General features: G+C 36.5%; 1 protein-coding gene across 2 annotated transcripts in view; it reads left to right on the plus strand.

The window, feature by feature from the left end:
* BCKDHB (branched chain keto acid dehydrogenase E1 subunit beta) overlaps positions 1 to 23,915 on the plus strand; it is a 113,828-nt gene that overhangs the window by 5,986 nt on the left and 83,927 nt on the right. For both annotated transcript variants that reach the window (XM_017742899.1, XM_008640212.2), the window contains exons 3-5: positions 14,387 to 14,520; positions 15,209 to 15,364; positions 19,175 to 19,283. In XM_017742899.1, coding sequence (XP_017598388.1) covers positions 14,387 to 14,520; positions 15,209 to 15,364; positions 19,175 to 19,283 — 399 coding nt within the window. The remainder of the gene's footprint in view (positions 1 to 14,386; positions 14,521 to 15,208; positions 15,365 to 19,174; positions 19,284 to 23,915) is intronic.

Consider the following 23,915-nt stretch of genomic DNA (forward strand, 5'->3'; position numbering starts at 1 on the left):
AATAAGTGATACAAGTAATATAATATGAGGTTGTTTGTATATGTTGATATAAAATATGAAGGAATTAATGGGGTTTTTTTCTCCTGTCCTGGAAGAGGGAGGCTGACTTTTTTTTTCATTTGTTTAGTTTCTTTTCCTTGTAGATAATTAAAATCACTAGGTGGCAGTCTATGCCTGTAAGTTGTTATTTTGGTACAAATTGGTAGTTCCTTTGTAAGCACTTTTATAGAGGTCAAGGTATAAATATCATCTAATATTACAGTAGGAAGAATTTAATATATTAATACTCAGTAGCAGTATTATAGAGATGTTGGTTGCCGTCCAGAATGTTACTGAAGTCTCTCTGGAGAGACAGAGAAGAAATTTGCTTTTAGAATAAATTTGTCATTAAATATAAAAGCTGCCTCTTTCCTTTTTTTTTTTCCAGTGCAGTATTATGTTGCATAAGCACAGCCAGAGGCCTATACTAGTAAGTGAAGGAAAGCTCATTGACTTTTTAAGGAAATAAATCCAACCTTTTGATCAGATGAATTTTTAACATGCTACCAGGAATTTTGTTTAAAAATATTTAGTTAAGAAATCGTATGTAAATAAGTCAGTGTGTGGAAGTTTCATTTCCGTGATAGTATGACTAAAGGTAGTGTGTTTGTTCCTATAAATCTTATGTCTAGATCTGAAATAGTGATTCCGGTTTTCTGGCATTGAATTGAACGCTTAAAAATCTGTCGCTGTATAATCAATCCTCCATTCTGAAAATGAGTAGACTTTCTGAAATATTTATGCAGAATGCTCCTTTCAGATAAGGGAAGTAAGTGTTGTACAGTTATTTTCCTTTGTCCCCTCCCTCTGGTCTGGTACACTGGAAGGCATATTCATGTTTATTTCTTATCTCCTTCCCCATCACCCTCTGACAGGTTTTTGATTGTCACCGTTTTGCAGAAGTTATATCCTCTAACCTCTAGAGTATCTTTATTGAAATAAGGCATGCCTGCTGTTCTGTAGTCCTACTCTCTGGAGGTGTTTCCTGTCTTTAGAGCAGTGTGATGCAAACTGCCTCCTGTATTTTTATAGCCTAGGTAATGTGTGCAGGCATTTTAATTTTTTTTTTTTTAAAGGGAAGTACATTATTATTTCAATCCTTGGTATCTATTTGTCCTTGAGTCTGCAAATGCATTTGAAACAATGATCTTGGAGTGGGAATACATATCCCATTGCTCTGCCTGAAGTGTGAAATAAAGTTGCAACATGTAAAGATCAGTATCATCCATGTTACGGAATATATAGAGGAGATCAGAGGTAGGAATTAGATCATAGGAGATAAAGAAATGGGAGGAGAAAAACAGAGGCAAAAATAAGGTAAAAATGGAGAAAGTGGACAGAAGTGAAGACTGAGAAACAAGAATAGCAGAAATAGTGATTGACAAGGAATGTCACTCAGAAGAATGCTAGGGCAGGTTTTTTTGTGTAACTCAAAAAAATACCAAAAAATCTATCTATCTGTCCCACTGTGGCCAAGAAAGGAAAATTACATAAACAGGGGCAGTGAGGTGTATATATATAAAATACCTTTCCTTGAATGGTCTTTCTGCTGTTCTCTGAACACCTACAGCTTCAGGGCTTCCTTTTCTTTCACACCGTTCTGGCCTGCACTTGAAGGGAGGCTCTAATGTGCACTTGCTGCCATGTCAAGAGATTGTCCTTCATGAGGGTAAGGATCAGGAGCTTCCTGACTATTTTAGAGCTCGATGTTTTGAGAATGTGGAATAGGATCAGTCCTTGCTCAGAACTTGGAGAGTCCAACAGAAAAAAGGTGAGCTTGGCAGGTCTTTCCCATAGCAGTGCTTGGGTAGAGGGTGACTTCTTTTTGGGTTTATATGTTCACTTTTACAGATGAAGTTTGCAAATTTTTTGAGGTTCTGCTCAATTCCTTATTGCACAGCAGCCTGCAGTTCCTTGTCATGCAATGTTCTTCTATTTGCCATTGAGGGAATTTAGGCAACTGTAAGTTAGATTCCCAATATTTGCAGGCCTGAATAGATTGTTTTCTAAGATTTTGAGCTATTGAAAATTATTTTTGACTGAAAGAGTAGTAAATGACTCTTTTATTTTCAATAGGGAATTCCTGAATAATGCCATTTTAATTCCCTTGCAACTATTTGCAAATGCAGGTAGAATGTGACTACTTTGAATGGGAGTTTTTATTTCAGAGATTCTCTCAGTTCCTCGAGGATGTCACTCTGGAGGATGGCAAATGCTTGCCCAGGGTATGAGAGACTTGGCCTAGTGCTGTCCCTCCGGAGTTCTGAACTTAGTCCACAAAGAATTGACTGAGATGCCGAAGCTGATCTTTATAGTGATACAGAAGAAACGGTTTTGTCAGCAGTTCTTTTGAAATGTTTTGGAATTAATTTGTCTTTTGCTCATGTGATTCATTTGTCACTGTTTGGGATCCTCTGTGTGATAGTAGAGTGAACAAGAGGAAGATAAGTTTCTTCCTTTCTGGATTAATGTCCCATCACTGGTGGGAGGGTTTTTGACTCATGGCTTTTTATTTTTCATCTGTTCTGTTTGGTCTCTGTTACTGCTGATCCCCTCCTTTTGTTTGTTGGCGCACACAGAGATGTACTGCCCACAGTAGCTTACGGTGCTCTCAAACACAGTCAGTTAGAACAAAGTGCCTTTCCCAAGGTTTCTGTGTAATATTGCTAAAATGTTCTAGAGTGATGTTTGCTGCCTTTGTTAGTAATGCAGTGTTGACTTTCAGTTTGTGGCCTGATTTAGTCCCCAAGTTTTTCTAATCTACTGCTGTGCAGCCATGAATTGCTTTTTTTGTGGGTAGACACTTGATAACATGAAACTCAGATGATAACAAGAACAGCTGTGTGCCCCTCCTATACCTACGCAGGCTAAACCAAAATCAATCTCAGATCATTTCCTTTTAGGTAATTCTGAGTTACACACGTGGCTAGAGACATTAATACATGCAGACAGTAGTAAATGTGTAATAAGCAGCTTAATTTTTTTTCTCCTTACTCGTTTTTCAGTTTTGTCATGTGGAGTGGAAAGGGTGTGCCCAAGTAACTTGAAATGTAATTCTCATTTTTCCCTAATATTTTCAAGCATATAGGATTGTTTTGTATATAATCCTTCCTGTGCCTAATTATTATTTTGATGCAGCTAGAAGTGTAAATATAGTTGGTAGGATTATTTTCTTCCAAACCAGCTTTAAAAAAAAAGTGTGAAATAGACGGGGAGCAGATTGTAAACAGTAATTTCTGTCTGTTCAGTCAGTTCAGGATATTTTCTTGCAAATTGATAAATCACAGGAAGAAAAGGAACATCAGGAGAGGTAACACTTGTGTTGAATCCTGTGAGAACAGGGGGAGTTGAATCAGAAATTTCCCCTGTGGAAAATTTCAAACACATCAAAAAGCAAGTGACTGAACAACATATGAAACCACAGTTGTAGCAAGAAAATAGTATCCTTATGTTCCTTATGTTCCTTATGTTAGGATGACCGGGCCACATTAGCCATCAGCTGGATGCTTTAAAAATGATTTTATTTATCACTTCCATATTTGTTTTCCTTTCCTTTCTGTCTGCCTTACAAAGTTTTCTCTCTGAAGCACAGGGAATGTTTTGGGATAGATCAGCTGGCAAAGGCTGTTTTTAGCCTTCAGTGGTGGGAGTTTCTCTAGCTTTCCCAGTGCAGGGTTATTATTATGGTTTGAAGCTTTTCTTTATTGATCAGTTTTCTCTGAACTCTGGTTGCTGCAGCTGGAGGGTATAGAGCATTCAAAACTGAATACTTTACTCTTGTGTTTTACTGAGTAAAACCTGGTTGCTTACAGCTCTCTGTTGTTACATCTCATGATAATGCTAGCTTGTCTTGCAGCAATAATGTTTATTTACAACACCTGATCCACTATAATCCCTGGTTGTTATTCTGTAGACCTTGTGTCTAAGGTGTAAACACCTGTGTGAGTTTTCAGGGAACACTTTATTCTCGGTAAATGAATCATTTATTTATAGTCCAGTAGACTAATTCAGGAGTCTTCGTTTATTTGGCCAGGAGATGGCTGTACCTAGCCATGCCCAAGGGACACCAGCCTTTCTAAAAAAATGGTAGTCATTCTTTGAAGATAAGTATTTACTTGAGCACAATATTATTCTATGAGCTTTAGCTGTAGAAAACTCCTGAAAGCAAGTTCTGTGTTTTAAGTGAAAAGCTTATGGGGGAAAACACAGGTGAGAGGATAGAGTTGTTATGGTATTTGGTGAAGGTTTTTGGCTGAAGTTTGGATGTGCTTGCAAAAACTGCTTGATGTCCCAATGGCTTTTAGTAGCATAAAATGATGGGAGAACCTTTTGAAGCTGAGCTAACAGAAGTAGATCTAGTATAGGGTTGTTTTTTAAAAAAATTCTGACAGTTTGCCTTCAAAATACATAAAATACTTTAAAATGTTTATATCCAAAATATTTTTGTTAGTGATTTCGGGACATTTTTTATTGTGTAGACTACACTTAATGTTACTGGTAAGGGAGCAGAGATCTGTCAATGGACATTCTGGGTTGTCCTGGTTGTTGTTCTGGTCCCAAATGTTACAGTGCAAAGGTAAGAAGTACAAGAACACAATGTGGATGGGCTTTAATGCAGTATATTAAGGCAGAGTGTTCTGCCTCCCAGAAGCTACTAGTAGTTGGGTCTTATCAGCAGGTGGGAAGACACTCTGAGGTTTTTATGTGGAATTTTTAATCAGTAATCATGGTGTCTTTTACATTCTTTTAGAACATAACCATATGCTATTATAAGGAGGAGGAAAAACTCAGCCTAAAGTAGCATAAGTGTTAGGGCTTTACTGTGTAAGCAGATAGAAAAATGTTATCTCAGTGCTTCAGAAGCAGACTGCAAGCTTGCTGAGGAAACATGGTGCTTCTTTGGCATAGGTCCTGGTCCTTCCTAAAATATTGTATGTGGTAGAAGGAAGGAGTTCAGAATTTTTGACATCATGGACATATGCTAAGGGTGGAACATTTTATTCAGAGTTCAAAATGACTGCTTGTGTGTAGATTGAGTAAAACCTAAATAGCCTGGGGTTTGGTTATTGTCATTTCTTTGTGGATGGATTTAAGTGGAGAATTCTGTAACTTGCTTGCCTGGTTCTTCCAGAACAGTTTGGCAAGACCTGGATTTGTTCTGATTTGTATAAATGTCTTTGAACAGTAACATCTGGAGAACGTGTTTCAGATTCATTACACAATAGTACATTTTGTTCATTTTCATCTTAAATAGCCAATACTTTTTTTAAGATTTACAGTTGGAAAAAGAAGAAAAGTTATTTGAAAACTTGCTAAAATGTAGTATATCCTTTTACACCTTTTGTATCTGTGGGATAATGATATAAATCAGTCTCTTGTCAGAGCTAAATAGCTTTTATTTTTGTTTTTTCTTTTCTTTTTAATGGTTCTGATAGTGTGCCTGGTGTGAAAACAGTATTTTATTTATTTGTGACTTACTAATATTTATTATGTTTCTTTTCATATGTTGTAAACCTTTTTGAGGGAACAATAAGGAATATATTTTTTAATGTAGAACTTGATACTCAGTACAGAGCTTAAGAAAGCTGTTCTCACATTTTTAAGATATTTCAAGATACATTGCTGGGCAAAAAAGTATGTGCTGCTGAACTTCCTAAAAATGGAATTTTCCACTTTAGGAAATACTTGCAGTGAAACATATAAAGACAATATTTTGATAATATCATGTCAAGGAGGATGAAACTTTATGTATTTAAGACCCAAGATGGAATTGATGAGCATAACCAGTCTTTGCAGTCTGTATTAATACCAGGTCTGCAAGCACATTTTGTGTACCTTCTTTTAGATGTCTCTCTTTATGTCTTTGCTATTCCATAGGTGGAATTAAGCGATTCTCAATTTCTTGGGTTAGTCCTGTGATTCTTTCTGTTTCATTTGTATGTTTATTTATCCCACTCATCAACTGGGGTTAATTCAATTTGTTTGCTGTTTCTTGTATTCTGAGTTTGGTGGTAAGAGGGTGGTAATTTCAATTTAAGAAAGTGCTGCAGACTTTATTACAAGGAATAAAACTCTCTAGAGTTTTCTTGGAAGTAGTTTGCTTGAAGCCTAAAAGGGTGAAAAAAGTCAAGACTAATATCCAAGTCTGGGAATTGTCTAAGCAGATTTGCAGCAGAAGCACTTTGAGGTGCAGGTTAATTTCATTTTAACTTGATTCAGAGCCATCTTCCAGTGACCAGGTTGACATAACTTGCTAGTCATTTTTTATAAAAGATCTCTTTTCTTTTTAATTTGCAGAAACATTAAATCCTCAAAACCTGGCAGGGGGTTTTCATACTTACATGGAAGCACCAAGTATAGACCAATTTATTCATTTTTCTCACGCACATGCTTTGCATTATGAAGGGACAGGCATGGTTACCAGTGAGATTTGTAAGATGGTTTCCATTATTGCAGGTTACTGGTCACTGAGCTCTTTGCTCCTGAGTACTTCTACAGCAGCATGAAATCCTTGCTCTTGTGTTGAAAATACTTGCTTCACAATTCCGGGTAGATCCACATTGCTTTCACATTCACTGTAAAATACGTCTATACTGCTGATACTGAGGAATGCAAGAGAGGGTGACTTGTATTTGGCATTTTTGCCTACTCCTTGATTTGTCATCCAGATAATGTGCACAGCTTATTACAGCAGAATTTTCATTCACAGGCTGCAATACTTAGCTTTGATAACTGTTCTGTGTTTCCTGTTGGATCTCTGTCACGTCATGTGATGTTGCAGACAATGTGAAAATGCACAGAACTGACCTAAGCCTTGTAATTTAAGCTGGTATGTTGTCCTCTGCTTCTATCCACATATAAGTATTTGGTAGATGTCAATTTTGGGGCATATCTTTGCAAGTAAGCACTCTGTCATCTGGCATAACTTCTCATGTCAAACTGTATGTCAGTTATGCTTTTCTGCAAGTGTGCTTCTCACACAGCAAAATTGTTTTGTAGTTGAAAAAGGAATGTTATTAATCATAGCTGGAGGAATATTTGAATGCCTTGTCCAGTTAGGCATTGCTCTTTTTTTATTTAGGCTGCAATTGGGTATATGAGCCAGATGATGAGGAGGAGTTCAGTGTGGAGTGGGCAGCCTGCATGAATGTTTGAACCAGCAGTTCCAATTCAAAGTGTTTTCAACAAGTCATTCTCTTACTCAAGGTGATGTGTTTTCTTTCTAAGAGCTCATTAGATCACAGCTATTCTTTCACCTCTTCTTCCTCCAAGAGTCCCTTAGAGAAGTAAAAAGAAATTCTGGTGAGGAAATCTGCCACTGAGATGTGAGCCGTTTTTTAAATGCTTTCCTAAGAGTGTGGATCTGAATCAGTACTATTTTACCAATGTCATTAAAGGCTTCCATTAACAGGACAGGTACAGGCATAAAAAGTTTTGGCAGTGAGCATGTATCCCTGCTTGGGGCTGTTAATAAAGCATGGAATATTAGTGGTTGTAAGGAGAAGACCTTGAAAGTCATCTCTTTCAAACCAGTACTCAGCACAGAGTTGAGTTTAGGTTGCCTGTGGTCTTGTCCAGGTGAGTTTTGAACATGTCCAAGGCAGGAGCTTCTACAACCTCTTGGAACAGTTTATTCCATCGTGTGACTACTGTCATAGTGAGGATTTTTCCTTTAATATAATTAGTTTACTTTTTTGCATCATTTTTTCACCTGACACTGTGTACCTGAAAAGAATCTGGTCTTTCCCCTGTTCATACTACTGCTTGGCTGCTCCTGCATTGTGGAAGGATTAGATGAATTGCAAGGTTACCAGCATCCAAAGCTAAGGCAAAGCTTTGCATTAACCTCCACCAACTCCTTGCACTTCTTCCCTGAGAAAGGCAGAGAATTACATGATATATTTTAATATTTTTGGTTTATTCTTTAGCTTTTGGTGGCTGCTAGTTTGTCACAAATGACAGGAAATCTGAACTGGGGGAGAGGGCTAAAAAGCAAGTCTTCACCTTTGCTTTAGGAAGGCAGAGGTGTTTATAGAGTTTCTCTGGGTCCTCCCTAATCCAAAAGGCTGTACACCTGTCAAGAACATTCTTAACGTTATATTCACGCTGTGAACTTTTAGAATTTCCTAAGTTTTACTAGAAAGTTTTCCTTCCAAACCTGAAATTTGGTAACTGCAGATTGTAAGAATTTCTAGGTAATGGAGGAGATTAATGGACTCCCAGTCCATGGTAACCTTTTCTTTGTGCTTCAGCAGACTTCTCCTGACCCTGATATTATATGTGGTCTTTGAGAGTGAGGGTTAAATGCAAATGCAATAAACATGCTTTTCTCCTGAGGGAATCTTGGGGGAGAGGAGGTGAAAGTGTAGTTGTGATCTGATAAGCTCTTGGAAGAAAATGCATCGACTTGAGTCAGAGGATGACTTGTTGAGAAGACTTTGGGCTAGAACTACTAGTTCAAACATTTATGTTTCTTCAAATGTATGATTTAGTAACTGGGGGAGACTTAAAGGAAAATATACCTGTCAGCTGTTCCTAATTTCCAAATTACTTGAAGTACTTTTCTGAAGTGTTGGTTATGTCAGTGGCATATATGATAAACCTGTGGAGAATTCCTGTTCTTACCAGTTGCCAGGCAGAACAGGTGTCCTTTACTTTGGGCAACACAATGGTGACAAGTGGTTCAGTAGGATGCATTTTTTTGTGTGATTTTCTTTTTTCCCCCCAAATGAAACATAATTAAGACTCCTGTGAACAAGTGAAACCATGTAAGAAAGAGTTATCTTTCATTTGATCTTTAAAGTTCTGTCTAGAATAAGAAGTCAGCTCCTTTGTTGCAGAGTAGAGCATAATCCTGGATTTTGCAGCAGCAGAATAGGAAGAAGCTAATTTAGGTTACTGCATGCAAATCTCATTTCTGACCCTGCTGTCAGTTGCTCAAAGATTTCAGCAGTATGTTTTTTTTACTAACTTTTGTATCTTACTGCCATAATGTGACTTTTTGGAATATTTATGGAAAATGTAATGGGAATGCCATGTAATTAGTTGCTAAATAATCAAAACTAAGTGTTGAAATTGTTGTGAAGGCATAGGCAGTGTATGGGATATATGTGTTTCTCCTATAACTGACCAAACTCACTGCACTTGACTTGAGACTTTACATTGACTTGACTGAGGGCTGAGACCTGGCCACTCAGCCCTGTGGTTGGCTGAGTTATGCCAGAGGCATGGCTGGGTCCTTGAAGCCTGTTGTGTATGTTTGGACACGCATGAATTCTGTTGGCTTTTGCAGGATACAGGGCTGGGGAGGAACAGGAGAGGAGTAAGGTAATTTCTGTAAGTTGTTATTCTGTGCACAATAGGTAAAAGTCATCTCCAGAAGATAAAAGCTACTGGCGTATGAAATCCTTTTCATTTCATACAATCACTTTTCATCAGTTAGGTAGGTGAAATAACGTATTTTAACATGGATAACTCTGGGAAAAGCAGCTTTTTAAACAACATGGCACGTTAGTGTGCAAGGTTTCAAGACTGAGAGTTAAACCATCTCTGTGTCAGTGAACCTGAAGCCCTGCTTTGGACAAGTAGGTTTGAAATTACTATATTCAGCTGTAAAGTTAATGTGTATTTAGTGGTATTCCCTTTAGAGTAACAGGGCCTGTTGCATTTTTTTAAAGCTGGAGAACTGTGACTAGGTTGTCAGTAGAAAAAAGTGGTAGAACAAGATGATTAATAAGTTAGTAGAACTATATTTTGTTAACCCAAGAGCTCTAAACCAGCTGAGTAGAAATTCACCAAATTTACTTGCTGTTTGGCTTGCCCTCTCGTATAGTATCAGAGAAATGGAAGACTACAAGTGTCACTGGTTGTGGAAAGGGGCTTAAAAGGGATGGTGGGACCAAGAAAGCCTGAATGCTGGATAGATTATGTTAACTGTGTTGAGAAATAGAATTAGTAGATTTATGTAGAGGTACATCTATGAAAAATCCTAGCTGTTCTAGGGTTAAAAAAGGTCTTTAAAGGCAGGACTGATAGGAAATCAATAATTTCTATTCGAATTTTCTGCAGGAAGTCCCTGGTGAGTAGCAAAATAGCTAATCTGCTGGGGCTTCCTTTTCTTTCCAGTCTTTTCTGCATGTGCAGCCTGACTGCTGCAGTTGAACACTTAATATATTTAGCTTCTTAGACTTTTCTATTTGACTTCTAATGGATGTTTTAAATGGAAGTCAGTGGGATCGTGGGGACAATAAAAGGTTGTCCACATATATGATTAATACTGTTCAGTACTGACATCCTAACATGCATTTTTTTAACACCAGTGGTGTAGAAGTATTATGAAAACAAAGCACTGTTCTCCTTTGACTAAATCACCAGCAGTACTCCTTAAACCACCCAAACAGTTCAGTGTGGACTTGAGCGGAGTGATATGAAATTACTCAGAATTGGAGCATTGGGTGGTGTGTTAACATTATAGGAGATTTAATATTGTTCGAATATCTCATTTCTGAAGTTAAATTAAGATAGAACTTGACTTGTTGCAGTTACTGAAATCTGAAATACTTTTTTCCTGATGGCTTGGAACAAATAAAGATGAAGCAGCCAAAACATTAATGCACAATAATCGACTACAAATGTCTGTAAACATGTTCTGTTAGGTTGCTATGAAACTCTTTATTCCTGGCAAACGAGAAGATGACTGTGAGACAGCCTTAAAGCTGTTGTCTCTTACACAAAGGGTCAGTGGTAATTTGTGGGGTTCTGAAAATCACAAAGATCACTCTTTTTTTTGTTTAAGTAAAATTGAACCAAGTATTGATTTTTTTCTTAATGTTTGTTCTTCATAATTTCCTTATTAAGGAAGTCTTAATAGTAGGATTTTCCTTATTAAGGAAGACTTCTAGGGTGTGTTTTCACTTCCTTAACATGCATCTAGTCCTACTACTGAGTTACTGGGATGGAGAGATGAGAAGAATTGTCCTTTTTTTTTGCATGACTCTGTTTGCCATATTGCTTCCCTCAGTACCTGGCAAAGGGCACTGACCTGTTCAGATGGCTGAAACCAGGGATGTTTATAAAGCCAGGCAGGTTAATTGAAAAGCACATCAGCGTGATGTCCTCCTGCAGAGGCTGATGCACCTGGCTTCAGAAAATGTAGAGGTGCCACTTTCACCTGGACTGACAAGTCAGCCCGTTGAGTTGGTGTTAATTTGTTTTGAGCTGCGAGGCTGAGCAAATCGTAGGAGAAGAACACATTTTAGGAAATGTTTCTTTGTTGGTAAGGAAATTACATATGGAAACACAAAGTATCTCTGGGTTATTTGCTTGAGTCAGATTTCAGCTGAAATCTGACTCAGCTGGTTTGCAGAGAGTGATGTGAATGGCTGTTTATCAAAATGGACTCCCTTTTCACATTTTGAAAAAAAAGTGAAAAATAAGAAAATGTGAAATAAAATAGATAAAAATATGTAGGCTTAATTCATTTAAATGAATTATATTTAAATATTTTGTGTTAGTTTTAGAAATGATTTTTATACTGTATCAATAAAAATAGTTGGTTACAGCAATGCCATACAATTTTTAATGTTTGGGGAAATGAATAAATTTGCTTTATCCTAACAATGTGTATGTCTTTTTGTCATAAGGGGCTAGATTTTATAAAGAAAGCCCTACCCCTTGATACTCTACCCAAGGTTGTTTTCCAATCTAATAAATAGTAAAGTGCTTTAGGATTTGCTTTTAAGAGGTCAGTATTATTGTTTTAATGCTATAGTCAAAACCATTCCTGAGTAATAAATCTCATTCATTGAATTCCCTAGCTCACTCATTTCTGTTTTAAGCCATGATACTTCAGAATTGTGCCTTTAGTCCTGAAAGTCCAAATTAGGTACTTCACACTCCTCACATTACAGCTGTCTTGTTACATTTCACTTTTGCTTTATTGATTTTCACTTCAGTTGTTCCATCATGCTCCATTGATAGCAGCATGAGGCCTCTAATTTAACATCTCAGTAGTATTTCAGCAGTTTTATTAGGATGTATTTTATATTTTGAATTATAGAGTGACATACTAGTGTGGTGGAGCTAAAATGCTTCTAAATTAATTCATCACCCTAAATTGATATTAAAGAATTAATTTTCAAATTTGTATCAATTATTAGTTAAAAGCTCATTTTACAGGATTGTTCAAATACATTTCAAGTTTTGTGTGAGGGTGTAAAATTACTTATGGAACCTATGTATTAGGCTATTTCAGTGTACTCTGAAAAATCTGTTAATAAAGGATAAGGTTAGGTAAGCTGTAAGTCTTACATCAAAATATCCTGTAAGCAAGTGAAGTGAAATATAGTGGTCTGCCAATGGACTTGTAGGAAGCAGGAAAGTAGGAAGGAAAATTACCAACATTACCATATGTCTTCATAATGTTAATGTATTTTTAGTTTATTAAAATAAGATTTGTTTTAAATTAAAATTTAAATGTGTCAGTGAAAGAGAAGGAAATCAAGATGGCTAATTCATGGTATGCTATATAAGTAAAAAGAAGGGAAGAAGATGTTTGCCAAGTGTTTATGGTGTTACAGATGGGTATGGGTACAGGGACAGCTCTCATGGTTTTATCTGAAGCAGGGCTTCTGCACCTTCACAATTGTAGGGGTAAGGCCTGGGGCAACTGCACATTTGCATAGGAAGTTTATTTTCCTTTTTCTTTGGCCATGTTGTCTGTCAGCAGAGAGAGTGCACCAGAGGATGCAATACAGGAACTGAGATTACAGCTCCTTCAGTAATGAGAACAATTTACACAGTAAACAGTCCCTCTAGGGGAAAAAAGAATCTTGCATTCTCTTTGTTTCCAGTGTCTTGTATGAGAAATTGTGCTGTGTCCTGCAATTGTGGCAGCTCTTTGGACTTGGTGTTGGCTTGTGTAGCCTCACTGACACCACCAACATTACAGTGTCATTTGATGGCATTTTTTTTTTACTTGCTTTAAATGAATGTTCCTGGTGGGGGGGAAGAAAAAAAGGAAAGCAGAGGGAGAGCCAAAAACATATTCACTGATACTTATACATACATACATGCATATGGACAGGATACAAGGAGATACCGGAGTGGTGTGTGAGAATGAAAGATGTGTACTTAAAGATCTGTGAAACATGCCTCCCTTTAGTATATTGCAAATGCACCCTTGGACAATGGTTTTTCCCTAATCATCCCTTTCTGAAAACTTCTGTTAGCTTTCCTTTTTCTAGTTGAACTTACAGCTATTGAAATTAGAAATTCTCCTAGTAACAGCTTTCCCACTTACTAGTTTAGTCTGTTTTTTTTGGTTAGTTATTTCATGGTTATTTTGTTATTGTTTCATTTATTTCATAGCCACTGGTGTGCACTGTGCACATTTTTTCCATCCAATTTGAAGTCTTGGCATTTTCATGCATGATGGATTCCTATAGAAACCTACTGTCTATTTCCCAATGTTCTAAAGGGAAGATTTAATAGCAGACTGAGATTTTTCTGCTGTACTCCCTTGACAAAAAAGTAGTGCTGGCAAATATTTTAAATATGTGTTATAGAGGATATTGTAGTGGTGTTTCATCTCCCACTCCTTGTTTTTAACTTCATGAACTGAACAATTTTGTATGCAACCATCTATTAGACTGATGCATATTTGGGCTCTGAAATTACTGTGGCACAGAAATGTGGCAGGACTAAAATAACCTTTTGCACTCCCATAGGGAAGAAATAAAAAGAAATGTTTTGGGTTTGTAGCAGGAACAGCATTTTTTTGTCTTGCCTTGGAGACAAAGCAAATTATTTAAATGTGGCCTTACCTTGTGAGAGAAGACTGGTAAGAATGGGCACTGCTGATGGGGAGTGTGGATGAGAGGCAGTGTGCTTTTGTACAGGTGCTCCTGTACATCTGTCTGCCTTTGAGTAGGGACAGTTACTTGTCAGTGCCTGAAAAAAAAAAGGAAGAAACAACACTTACCTTAATTGTAAACATTTTAAAATGCTTGTAAGTATTGTGTACTCTCATATAAGCATGAGGGGTATGCACATTTCAGTGTGAATAGGTCAGAACAAATGTTCCTTCAAGTATTAAGAATGTTGTAAGTTACAAACTGTTCTTATCTTTCATTTAGTTTCTCCTTTTCTTCCTCTGAGTTGTTACAAGTTAAAGTATCTGTACCTGTAATGAATGGCTATTGTTTCTACACCTAAAAAGGCCCATCTAAACAGCCATATGCTTAATTACATGTGACTTGTTTAGAAGTAAAATATTTCTGGGACAATATTTTCCACTTAGAGCTGGTGTATTGAAGGAATTGTGTGGTGTTGTTTCTTTTCTATATAGGTAAAGACAGAGTTTTCAACACCCCTTTATGTGAACAAGGAATTGTTGGCTTTGGTATTGGAATTGCTGTTACTGGTGCTACAGCCATTGCAGAAATTCAATTTGCAGATTACATTTTTCCAGCATTTGATCAGGTTAGTACTAATAAATTTGAGAGTGGTTAAAAGAAATCTTACAACTGTTTAAATTACTCTTCTGTTAGCATTAGTACTTGGTTTGAATATGTAATTTTTGCAAATATAACCACAGCTGTATTACTAATATTTGTGCATGCTTTAAGTAAACAGGCATAAACTGCAAACAGTACTAGTACTGTACTGTAAACAGTAAACTGTACCAAAGCCAGTTTGAAGGCTTATTGAATAATGGAAATTAAAGATGTGGCTTGAGGCAAATGTCTGTTTGTTTTAATTTTTGGTTTTGTGGCTGTGTTGGCTTCAGCAGCCTTAAATTCAACAGCCTGTGTCTTCCGAACACAGTTTCTCATTTCTCCAGCATACAGCTGCAGCTGGCCATGTGTCCGCAAGACAAAGTACAGATCTGGTCTGGGCTGATTGACAGTATGGAATGAGGAAACAACTGGGTTATAAGGCTACCCCTGAGGCTCAGGCATCTAACTTGAACACAATAAATTATTGGTTTATTTGCCTTGGAAAATGTTTGTCTTTGCACTGACTTAGAGTATTCCTTTGCTTCTAATTTCATCCTCTGAATCCCATGCATTGGAACAGATGATGTATTTACATTGCATGTATTGAAGTGTCTTGATGCATAACTAGAGGTATTGAACTGAATGTTGCTTTTGTATATAAATCTTCCCAGATTGTTAATGAAGCAGCAAAATACCGTTACCGCTCTGGGGATCTGTTCAACTGTGGAAACCTCACCATTAGAGCACCCTGGGGCTGTGTGGGCCATGGTGCACTATATCACTCTCAAAGTCCAGAAGCCTTTTTTGCTCACTGTCCAGGAATAAAGGTATAGTAACTCTTACTTTATGAAGATTAATTATTTTGTTTGTTTGTTTTGTAATGGACCTGACTAGCAGTGAGTCTGGATGCAGACAGGGGAAGAAGAGTAGATGTCAGCCCATAACAAAATATCTGACTATGTTAATTAAAAACTATTAGAAAACTTAAACTGTGCTAAGTGTTTGAGAATTTATAGCCATTATTGAAGCAATCTTTAGTAGACATAGCATTTCGTATTTGTCTGTTTTTGCACTACAGCCATACATTTTACATAGTTTTGTGTCCGGTATAGTACAGAACCTAAAAACTAACACTTGATAGGTAGTACTTTCCTTTCTGTTTTTTTTCTTTCTGCATCTGTCTTAAGTGCATTATTGAATTAATTTATATGAAATTAAATTAATTTCACAAACTGAAACACCAGAGGTTCTGTCTGAACATGAGAAAGCACTTGGCACAGATTGCCCAGAGAATTTGCAGAGTCTCTATTCTTGGAGGTATTCAGAGTTTGTCTGCATGTGGTTCTGGGCAACTGGATCTGGATGGCTCTGCTTGGTCAAAGGCATTGGCCCAGATGACCCTTGGGAGGTCCCTGCCTACCTCAACTGCTTGGTAATTCTCTGAGTGAGAACTTTATGCAAGCTTTCTGCCTGAGACGATGGCATCCCTTGAAATGAAGATGCTGAGTGCTTAGGTGGATAGCTTTCCTAGAGAAGAGGGAGGGGCAGGATCTAGTAATCTCACATTAAGATAGCACTGTTTGCCAGGCTCCCAATTTTTTTTCTGAGTAAGTTTTTGTCTGTGAACTTGTTAGCTGGCATCAGTCCACTGAGCAATGGCTCATGGCAGATTAATGTGGAAGATTTAAGCAGAACCAGTATTAGTGTTCTAAAGGTGCGTTCATTGTTTATCTGCTGTTTAAACTGTTGTCTATGTATGATTTTGGTGTCCTAAAACTTCAGATATTACTCATCTACAGGGAGGCCATAGCCATTTCTCCTACTTGTTTTTCTCTTTACTTATATAAAACCTTGTATTATTCACATTTTATTTCATTATGTTTTGAGGAATGGGATACATTTTTGGTTTTGGGTATTCTTTATGGTATTTAACGTTCTCTTCTGAACTTGAAAGTATTTCCTGATTATAGACAAAAGCAATCTACAAAATCTTTTGCCAGGTTATTAAATCAAATATTTTCTGGAGCTTGTTTAAACACTAAAGTAGTTTATTATCATATGAAAGCGAAAGATAATTTAGATGATTCAAATACTGATGCCAGGTCTAGCTAATTTCTGCTGCTCTTTGTGTTAGTTTTTCACTTTCTTTCACTTTCCTTTGGGTAAAATGCTAAAATAAGTTGCTACCACTAAGAGCTGTCATCTCAGTTAAAGGTAAAGGCACATTGATTCTGTGGAACTGATGGAACAACCTACTAGTTTTTTGTGCACAGGGAAGTGTTTTAGACTCTATCTTTTGAATATTGTTGCTTTTTGAAAAGTGTTGTTCCTTTAATATTTTTTGCAAAGCTGTTTCTAATGCAGTTCATAATGTTTCAAGATTGCAGGTATTTTTTATTAAACCTGGCTCTTAACGTAGAAATCAAGAAGTTAAAATGAGCTTGTGGTTCAGGTGCATTTTCAAATGTCCCATATCTATTTAAGTATATTTTCTCCATATTACAGGAGGAAAGGCAATGTCTTACAAGCTGAGAAGGGTAGGGTTTGATGTTTGGGAAGAGCGAAGTGAAGAGCGGCTTTCAAAACAACCCTCCTATTAAACTTTGTGAAAGGTTTTTGGCTTTTTACTTTGTATTTTTCTTAAGTGGCAGGTAAGGTTTGGATTTCCCAAGCCAAAGGGAGTTTGTACAACTTTGGTTATTCAGGGGAAGAACTGTGGTCATTGGTACTTAGACAAAGCTTGTTGGGGTTTGAGGACACTACTGGATGGTTGCAGCTTTTGTCCACTATTGTGAGGATATACATGGAAGATGTTAATATTGATTCTCTGCATTCCATTGTAAGAATATCTGCTCTCATGTTTAGAAGCTTTCTTTTTCATTTCCAGCCTAAATTTGTCCCTGACTAACTTGTATATTTATCTGTCCTTCTCCATGCCCTTTGTATCCTAAGAGTACCACTTGTACTCTCTTTAGTCTTTGTTTCATTAGACTAAACAAAGTATCAAAGAAATATTAATATCTGGAGCTCTTTGGACATCTGTTCAATTTGTTTTCTTTTCAAAGGGTTGAAAGAATAATTAAGTATCCAGCTGAGTTTCTAGCAGTGATTTTTGCAATAGCACTAACAGTTCCTTGGTTATGTTACGGTTTTTTTGTAGAACTATACTGCATAGTATGCTAGTCATCCTTTGAGTAGATAATAAATTCCGATCTGAATTTCTACTGCTGAGTTCTAAATTTATAACAAAAATGTAATCCTTAAACATGTGACTTTCAGTATCTGTTTTTTAGTTTGTTTTTGTCAGTCATGTCCTCAATATGAACTGGGTCTTTTTGGTATCATCCTCTGTAGTGGTAGTGACTCCCAACTTTGGAATAGTTTTTGTTACCATGCTCTGACTTAATATTGTAAATGAATAAGGTAAATAAAATCTGTCCTAAAAATGGTTCCTAAGGATCTGTACTAGTGACATTCATGGGTAATTTCCCATGTGTCTGTTACCAAATGCTTTGGTGAAATATTAATAAACTGCTTTTCCCTTGTTTAGAAAAATCACTTATCGAGTTAATTTCATGTAATAGGAGATTTAGGTTGTGTTTTCACTCTTTTATATTACTTTTATATAAATAAATGATATTACTCTCAAAATATATTTTGAAGCCATGGCTGTAGTTAACATGGATTTTTTTTTTCAAACAAGTCCTAGAACTAATGTTTTCAGTGACTTCTAACTTCACAGCTATAGAAGTGTTTGCTGGTAGACTTCATGCTGCGTGTTCCAGCTCTTTGAGGTCTCTGGGATGTAAATTAGTCAGTTCTTCTGATTTGAGGGAATTCGGCTCTTGCATTCTATTTTCTTTATAACTGCCATAATTGGGTAACTTTCTTCTCGTAATAGAAATTCTCGTAGATCATCCAAAGTTAACTCTTCTGTTGGCAAATGAATTATACTGTTTCCTTCCAAGTATTTGGATTACATTTGGAGGCCTTGCTTAATTTTCTTTGCTTGATAATAGTTTAAGGTATTTATTGGTTATTTATTTCCAAAATGAACAGATTTCAGTCTTTCACTGTAAGCAAAGAAAGTCAGCTTTAAATAGCTTTTTCCTTTTGTAGTCTTCAAAACTTACTGGACTAAGTCTGAATACCTTCAAGGTCTGTTCTGATGAATCTTTACCCAGGCAAATGAGGATCACTCAGCTGAATTTTTTTGTTATACATCTACATTAATTTTACTAAGTTCATATATATATATATATATATACACTTACGTATGTATGACTTATATATACTTTATATGTATGTATCTGTAAATCTGACTGACATTTTTCTGTTCCTTTTACTTCAACTGTTACTGTTAAGATGTTAGTTCTACCTTACCTGGGCAGAGTACCTTAGTATTTAAATCACTGTATAGAGGGGAACTGTTAAAGCCTCATCAATGAACAAAGTAAAATTCAAAATTTGGAGTGTGTTTTAATAATGTAGCACTGATGTTAATTCACTTTTTAAGAACAGCTCAATCTGTACATAGATTTACTTAAAGCAAATAATTGCTTAGTGTTGAGTATTATTGAGGAAGTTTCTAGCAGAATTGCAATTTTAAATAAACTATTTAAAAAATATTTTTACAGGTTGTTATTCCAAGGAGTCCTCTGCAGGCCAAAGGATTGCTGCTGTCATGCATAGAGGACAAAAATCCATGCATATTCTTTGAACCTAAAATACTTTACAGAGCTGCAGGTAAAGATTTGTACGTTGTATTTTCCAATAAAGTAACAATGTTTGGGGTTTTTTGTACATATATGTTGATAGTCACAGCTAAAACAATACTTTAGTAGAAATCTTGACTTGTTTGGTCTCTAGCTCTGTTGTGGGCTGGGTTTTTAGAGGAATTGTGTAAACTGAATAAATTCTTGAAGTTTGACTGCAAAGATAAGTGAACATTTACAGTCTCAGGTTAAAAAAATAAGTAGAAGTAAGAGGTATTATTCTGTATCAAATTCTGATAAAAAATTGGCAGAACTTGAACTACTTTCTTGTGGTGATTTATATACTAAAATAAGTTTCCAGATCAGTTTTTATTTTTCCAAAAGAACTGAGCCCCGCCATGACCGTTTTCCCAAAGTTAAAATTTCTTTGAAATGCTTAATTTCTAAAAATCTTCAAAATCTGCCCACTTAGATTTTAACCTTATTTGAAAAGAACTGTGATTGCCATTACTTTGTTTTAGTCATAGTGAACTTTCTGGTTCAAAGTAGTTTTAACAACTCTCATTATGTGTAATGTATTGGAACAGTGAAAATTGACAATGATGGTGCTTGAGTTGGTTCTAAAAATTAGCTTGCTACTTGTTTGGAATAGAGAAACTTGACAGAACAGTGGAGATAGGCAGAGAAATTGGATGAGCGACTGATAAAATAGAACTGAAGCCACGACTTACCTGTAGCATTTCCCTGTCCTGTGGCTTTATGTATGTGAACTATGCTTGATCCATCAATCCAGTTTATAAGTTGACTGTGTGGACTGAATTTGAGTGACAGACAAAATGTTTCTATTTTGCTTTGGACCTTTTAAGAATACTTTTCCATCAGTGCATCCATTTTGTCAGTAAATTTATCGTCTTCCTAGAGAGACAATAATAAGGGAAAAATTAGAAAGCAGACATCAAAACTACAAAAAATGGTAATATAACTCAGGAACACATAGGATATTTACTGGTAAAACTGCTTATTTGCTTTTATATTTTCAAAAAAGACCCAGAAGTCCCATTAGCAATGTAAATTTAAAAGTGCAGCTATATTTAGTGTGGTAGGGTGTGATGTATCCATAAGGTATTGCATTCCTTAAGTTCAGTGTGTTTTGAGAACTTAATAAAATTCAGCTCCGTCCATTCATTTAGAGCAAGTAGTTTGAAAAATGAGCTTGAGTCTGAGTCCTGTTAAACAAAGAAGAAAAGATGAAGTGTCTTTAAAACAGGCCTTTATTCCTCCTCCTTCCCCCCAGTATTTACAAGTCACAAGTACAGACTGTAGAGTTAGTAAACTACTTGCTTTCGCACTGGCATGAAAGGCTGCGCATCAGTATCACACAGCTTTTGAGAATATAGGGAGGCTTTTGTGCTTGAGGAAATGACTTGCAAAGCAATTGCTGGATCATTTAGTGAACATAAATCAGGCTTGTGATCAAAATCTTGAGTAAAGATGTGCTGAAATAATGGTTAATGTGATACATGTGCTGGTCAGTAACCAGATACAGTGTTGCTGTTGTTGGTAATTTCTGAAAGACTGTGATTTCCTCCTGTATGCTCATGGCTGATTTTCAGAGACTTTACTTATATTTTTTATTTTAAAATTTCTAAGAGCATCAGTTTAGCTGTGTAGGTTGAAATTTATAGTACATGCTAATTTGTGTCAACATGTGACAGGAATGATTGTAACAGGTAATTTCCTTTATCTACGTGGATATTTTATTACTTCTACAATGTAAAGTAGGAATGTTTTACTATATGGAACAGTTTTTATGTTCCTTTTATTTTCATTGTAAACCTTTCTTTGTATCATTATTACTTTGTCATCTTCACTATTAAGCTGTCCTTTGGGGGTTGGGTCACCTTGGATTGGAGGATTACTGTTGTCTGGGAGTTTCTCCTATAAAATTGATCTCTCTTAGAGTTCATTCTTATTCTCCTGACCATAGTCAGTGTTTCTGGTAATTCTGCCATAGAAACCAAGTGGCCTGGTGAATTCAGAAATGGACCAGGGTCATCATGATTGATAAGATCAAGAGGCAGCAGCAATAAGACACAAGCCTGGTAAAGAATAAGATAAATGGTGGAAAGAAGGGTTTTAAAAATGTGACTGACATGTGTTTCATAGAGAAAATTTTTACAATACCCCATGTGAGTGTGTTGATTCTAGCAGGAGAAAGAAAATCGTACAGATTCAGAAATTGACTTAGACAGTAAGCTTGAACTATGTCTGTATTTACTGTTTCTTTCCACTAGTGTCTCGAAACAGTACAGGGTCTTCTGAAGGCTGGGAACATGCATGCTTTCCAAAACAAGAGCACAAAATGGTATCAGTTTCCCTCTATTACTTAGTTTATCTTTTTTGTTCCTTTTTACCATGGTATAAAACTTCACCTAAGATTTGGGATCTCATTGTTCCAGACAAAAATAGTTTTCTTTATTTCCATGATGATGCCTCAGTCATTGAGCAATAAAATTATATTGCCCCTACCATAGCTTTTTTATTTTTTTTTTGCTGTAGCTTCATGTGAGTAGACATGTTTGTTCAGAGAGCTTTGTGACTGATGTTACAGTGGGTGTGTAGGGACTTAGTTGAAAAATTAAGGTGGTAAGGATGTTAATGGGAAGGAAGATTTTTCTATCTGTAAAATTAATGTAGACTTCTGAGCCTTATAATTTTCCTCTAATGGAGCTTGCTTTCTTCCTATGAGATCTTGAAATATTTTTCCATGATACTTTGTTCAGTGTTGTTAACGTAGTTGAAATTATGCCTGAAAAGAAACTGTGGGTTGGATGGTCTTTAAAACACAGGGTATCTGTCCTTATTTGGGTGGCCTGAAGCTAATAATGCGTTGTTTAAAACAAGCAAAAAATCAAACTAAAATAATGACAAAAATCCCACACTCACTCCACTGCACCCACCAAAAATTTATGCCCATTGCTTCTGCTGCAAAGTGTTGCTATTATTGTTGGAATTAGATGTTGGATGCCAGTGATGGAAGGTAATATATATCTAGCTTAGAATGTATAACCTGAAGTTGCTTCTTGAGAACGTTAAGTAGGATGCCAGGTCATTGGTTTTTTGTGGAAGCTTTTGTGCAGAACCAACCTCGTGATTTTGCATCTGATACATACCTCCAAGGAGCTATATAGGCCCACTAACTGCTTTCAAGTTTATTGGTTGTTTTTGTTCAGGAAGTTGTTTTTGTTTGCTTGTTTATTTTGCTTGCTTTGATGACAGGGTGGTTCTGCAACATTCAAGCATAGATTTCATAACAGTAAAGAAACTGTACAAAAATAAGAAGAACCTTCATAAGTGTTTTCAAATGTAGGTCTGGTCTCCAAGGTAAATCAGAGCTGTAGCATAAAGTATTTCAGTGTAGCTATCACAGGGAAAGTGTGAGATTGCTATTTTTTAAAAATAATGTGTTTAGCTCAATTTCTTCCCAAATGAACACAGATTTTCCTATTCAAATATGTTGTGTGCTTATTCAGAAATGGGGTAAAACTAACCACACTATTTAATTAACATTAATTCCTATAGGAATATTTGCTACCCAAACATGCCTTTGCCCACACAAGATACAAGAGTAAAATTAGGCCTTAAGTCTTTGCTTTAGTCATCCCTGTGGATCCCAGGTGGATATTTAAGTAGCATTGCCTTAAGTTCACCACATTCACACTGTGATGAACCAAGAAGAAAAAGCAAATTCTGAAGTGAAGAACAAATCTGCAGGAACTTTTTGGAAATGTTTTCCAGTTCATTCAAAAAATAATGCACACCTTAAATATCCAAGAGCCCTAGTAACACCAAAAGGAGGGAGTGGTCTTCAAGCTAAGATCACAGAATCATAAAATAGTTTGGGTTGGAGGTGACCTTTAAAGGCCACGTGGTCCAAGCCCCCTGCAATGAGCAGGGACATCTTCAGCTAAATCAGGTTGTTTGGAACCTCATCCAACCTGACCTTGAATGTTTCCAGGGATAGAGCATCCATAGCTTTTGTTGGCAACCTGTTCCAGTGTTTCACCACCATCATAGTAAAAAACTCTTATATCTAATCTAAACTGACCTTATAAGCCCCTTTTTAATACTGAAAGGCCATAGTAAGTCCTCCCTAGGGCTTTCTCTTCTCCAGGCTGAAAAATCCCAGCTCTCTCAGTCTGTCGTAATAGGAGAGATGTTTCACCCCTCTGATGATCTTCATGGCTCTCCTCTGGACCCACACCACTAGCTCCATGTCTTTCCTGTGTAGACAACCACAGAGCTGGATCTTAAAGTTTGCCTGGGTATCTGTTAATAGTAAATTTTAGAAGTTACAGAAGAGAACTGTTTTCTTTGAATGAAGTTGAATTGGTAAGTTTCATTTTCTGCATTAGCTCGGTGTGCAAACAATTTGAGCTAGTTCCTGTATACAGATACATGATTTCACGTATAGGTATATATGTTATCTATGTGAATATATTTGTAGATACATATGTATGTAAGACATATATCAGAAAGCAGTAGCTAGATGGGAAGAGAAAAGAAGTATACTTGCCGTGCATAGTTGTAGCTAGTAATTGCAGATTTGTACTTCCCTCACTGTGAAGCAGGATAATGCTTTTGCATCTGTGGCTCAGCCCAC

Source organism: Corvus brachyrhynchos, unplaced genomic scaffold (assembly GCF_000691975.1).
Source record: "Corvus brachyrhynchos isolate BGI_N302 unplaced genomic scaffold, ASM69197v1 scaffold87, whole genome shotgun sequence".
In the NCBI taxonomy this organism is placed as follows: domain Eukaryota; kingdom Metazoa; phylum Chordata; class Aves; order Passeriformes; family Corvidae; genus Corvus; species Corvus brachyrhynchos.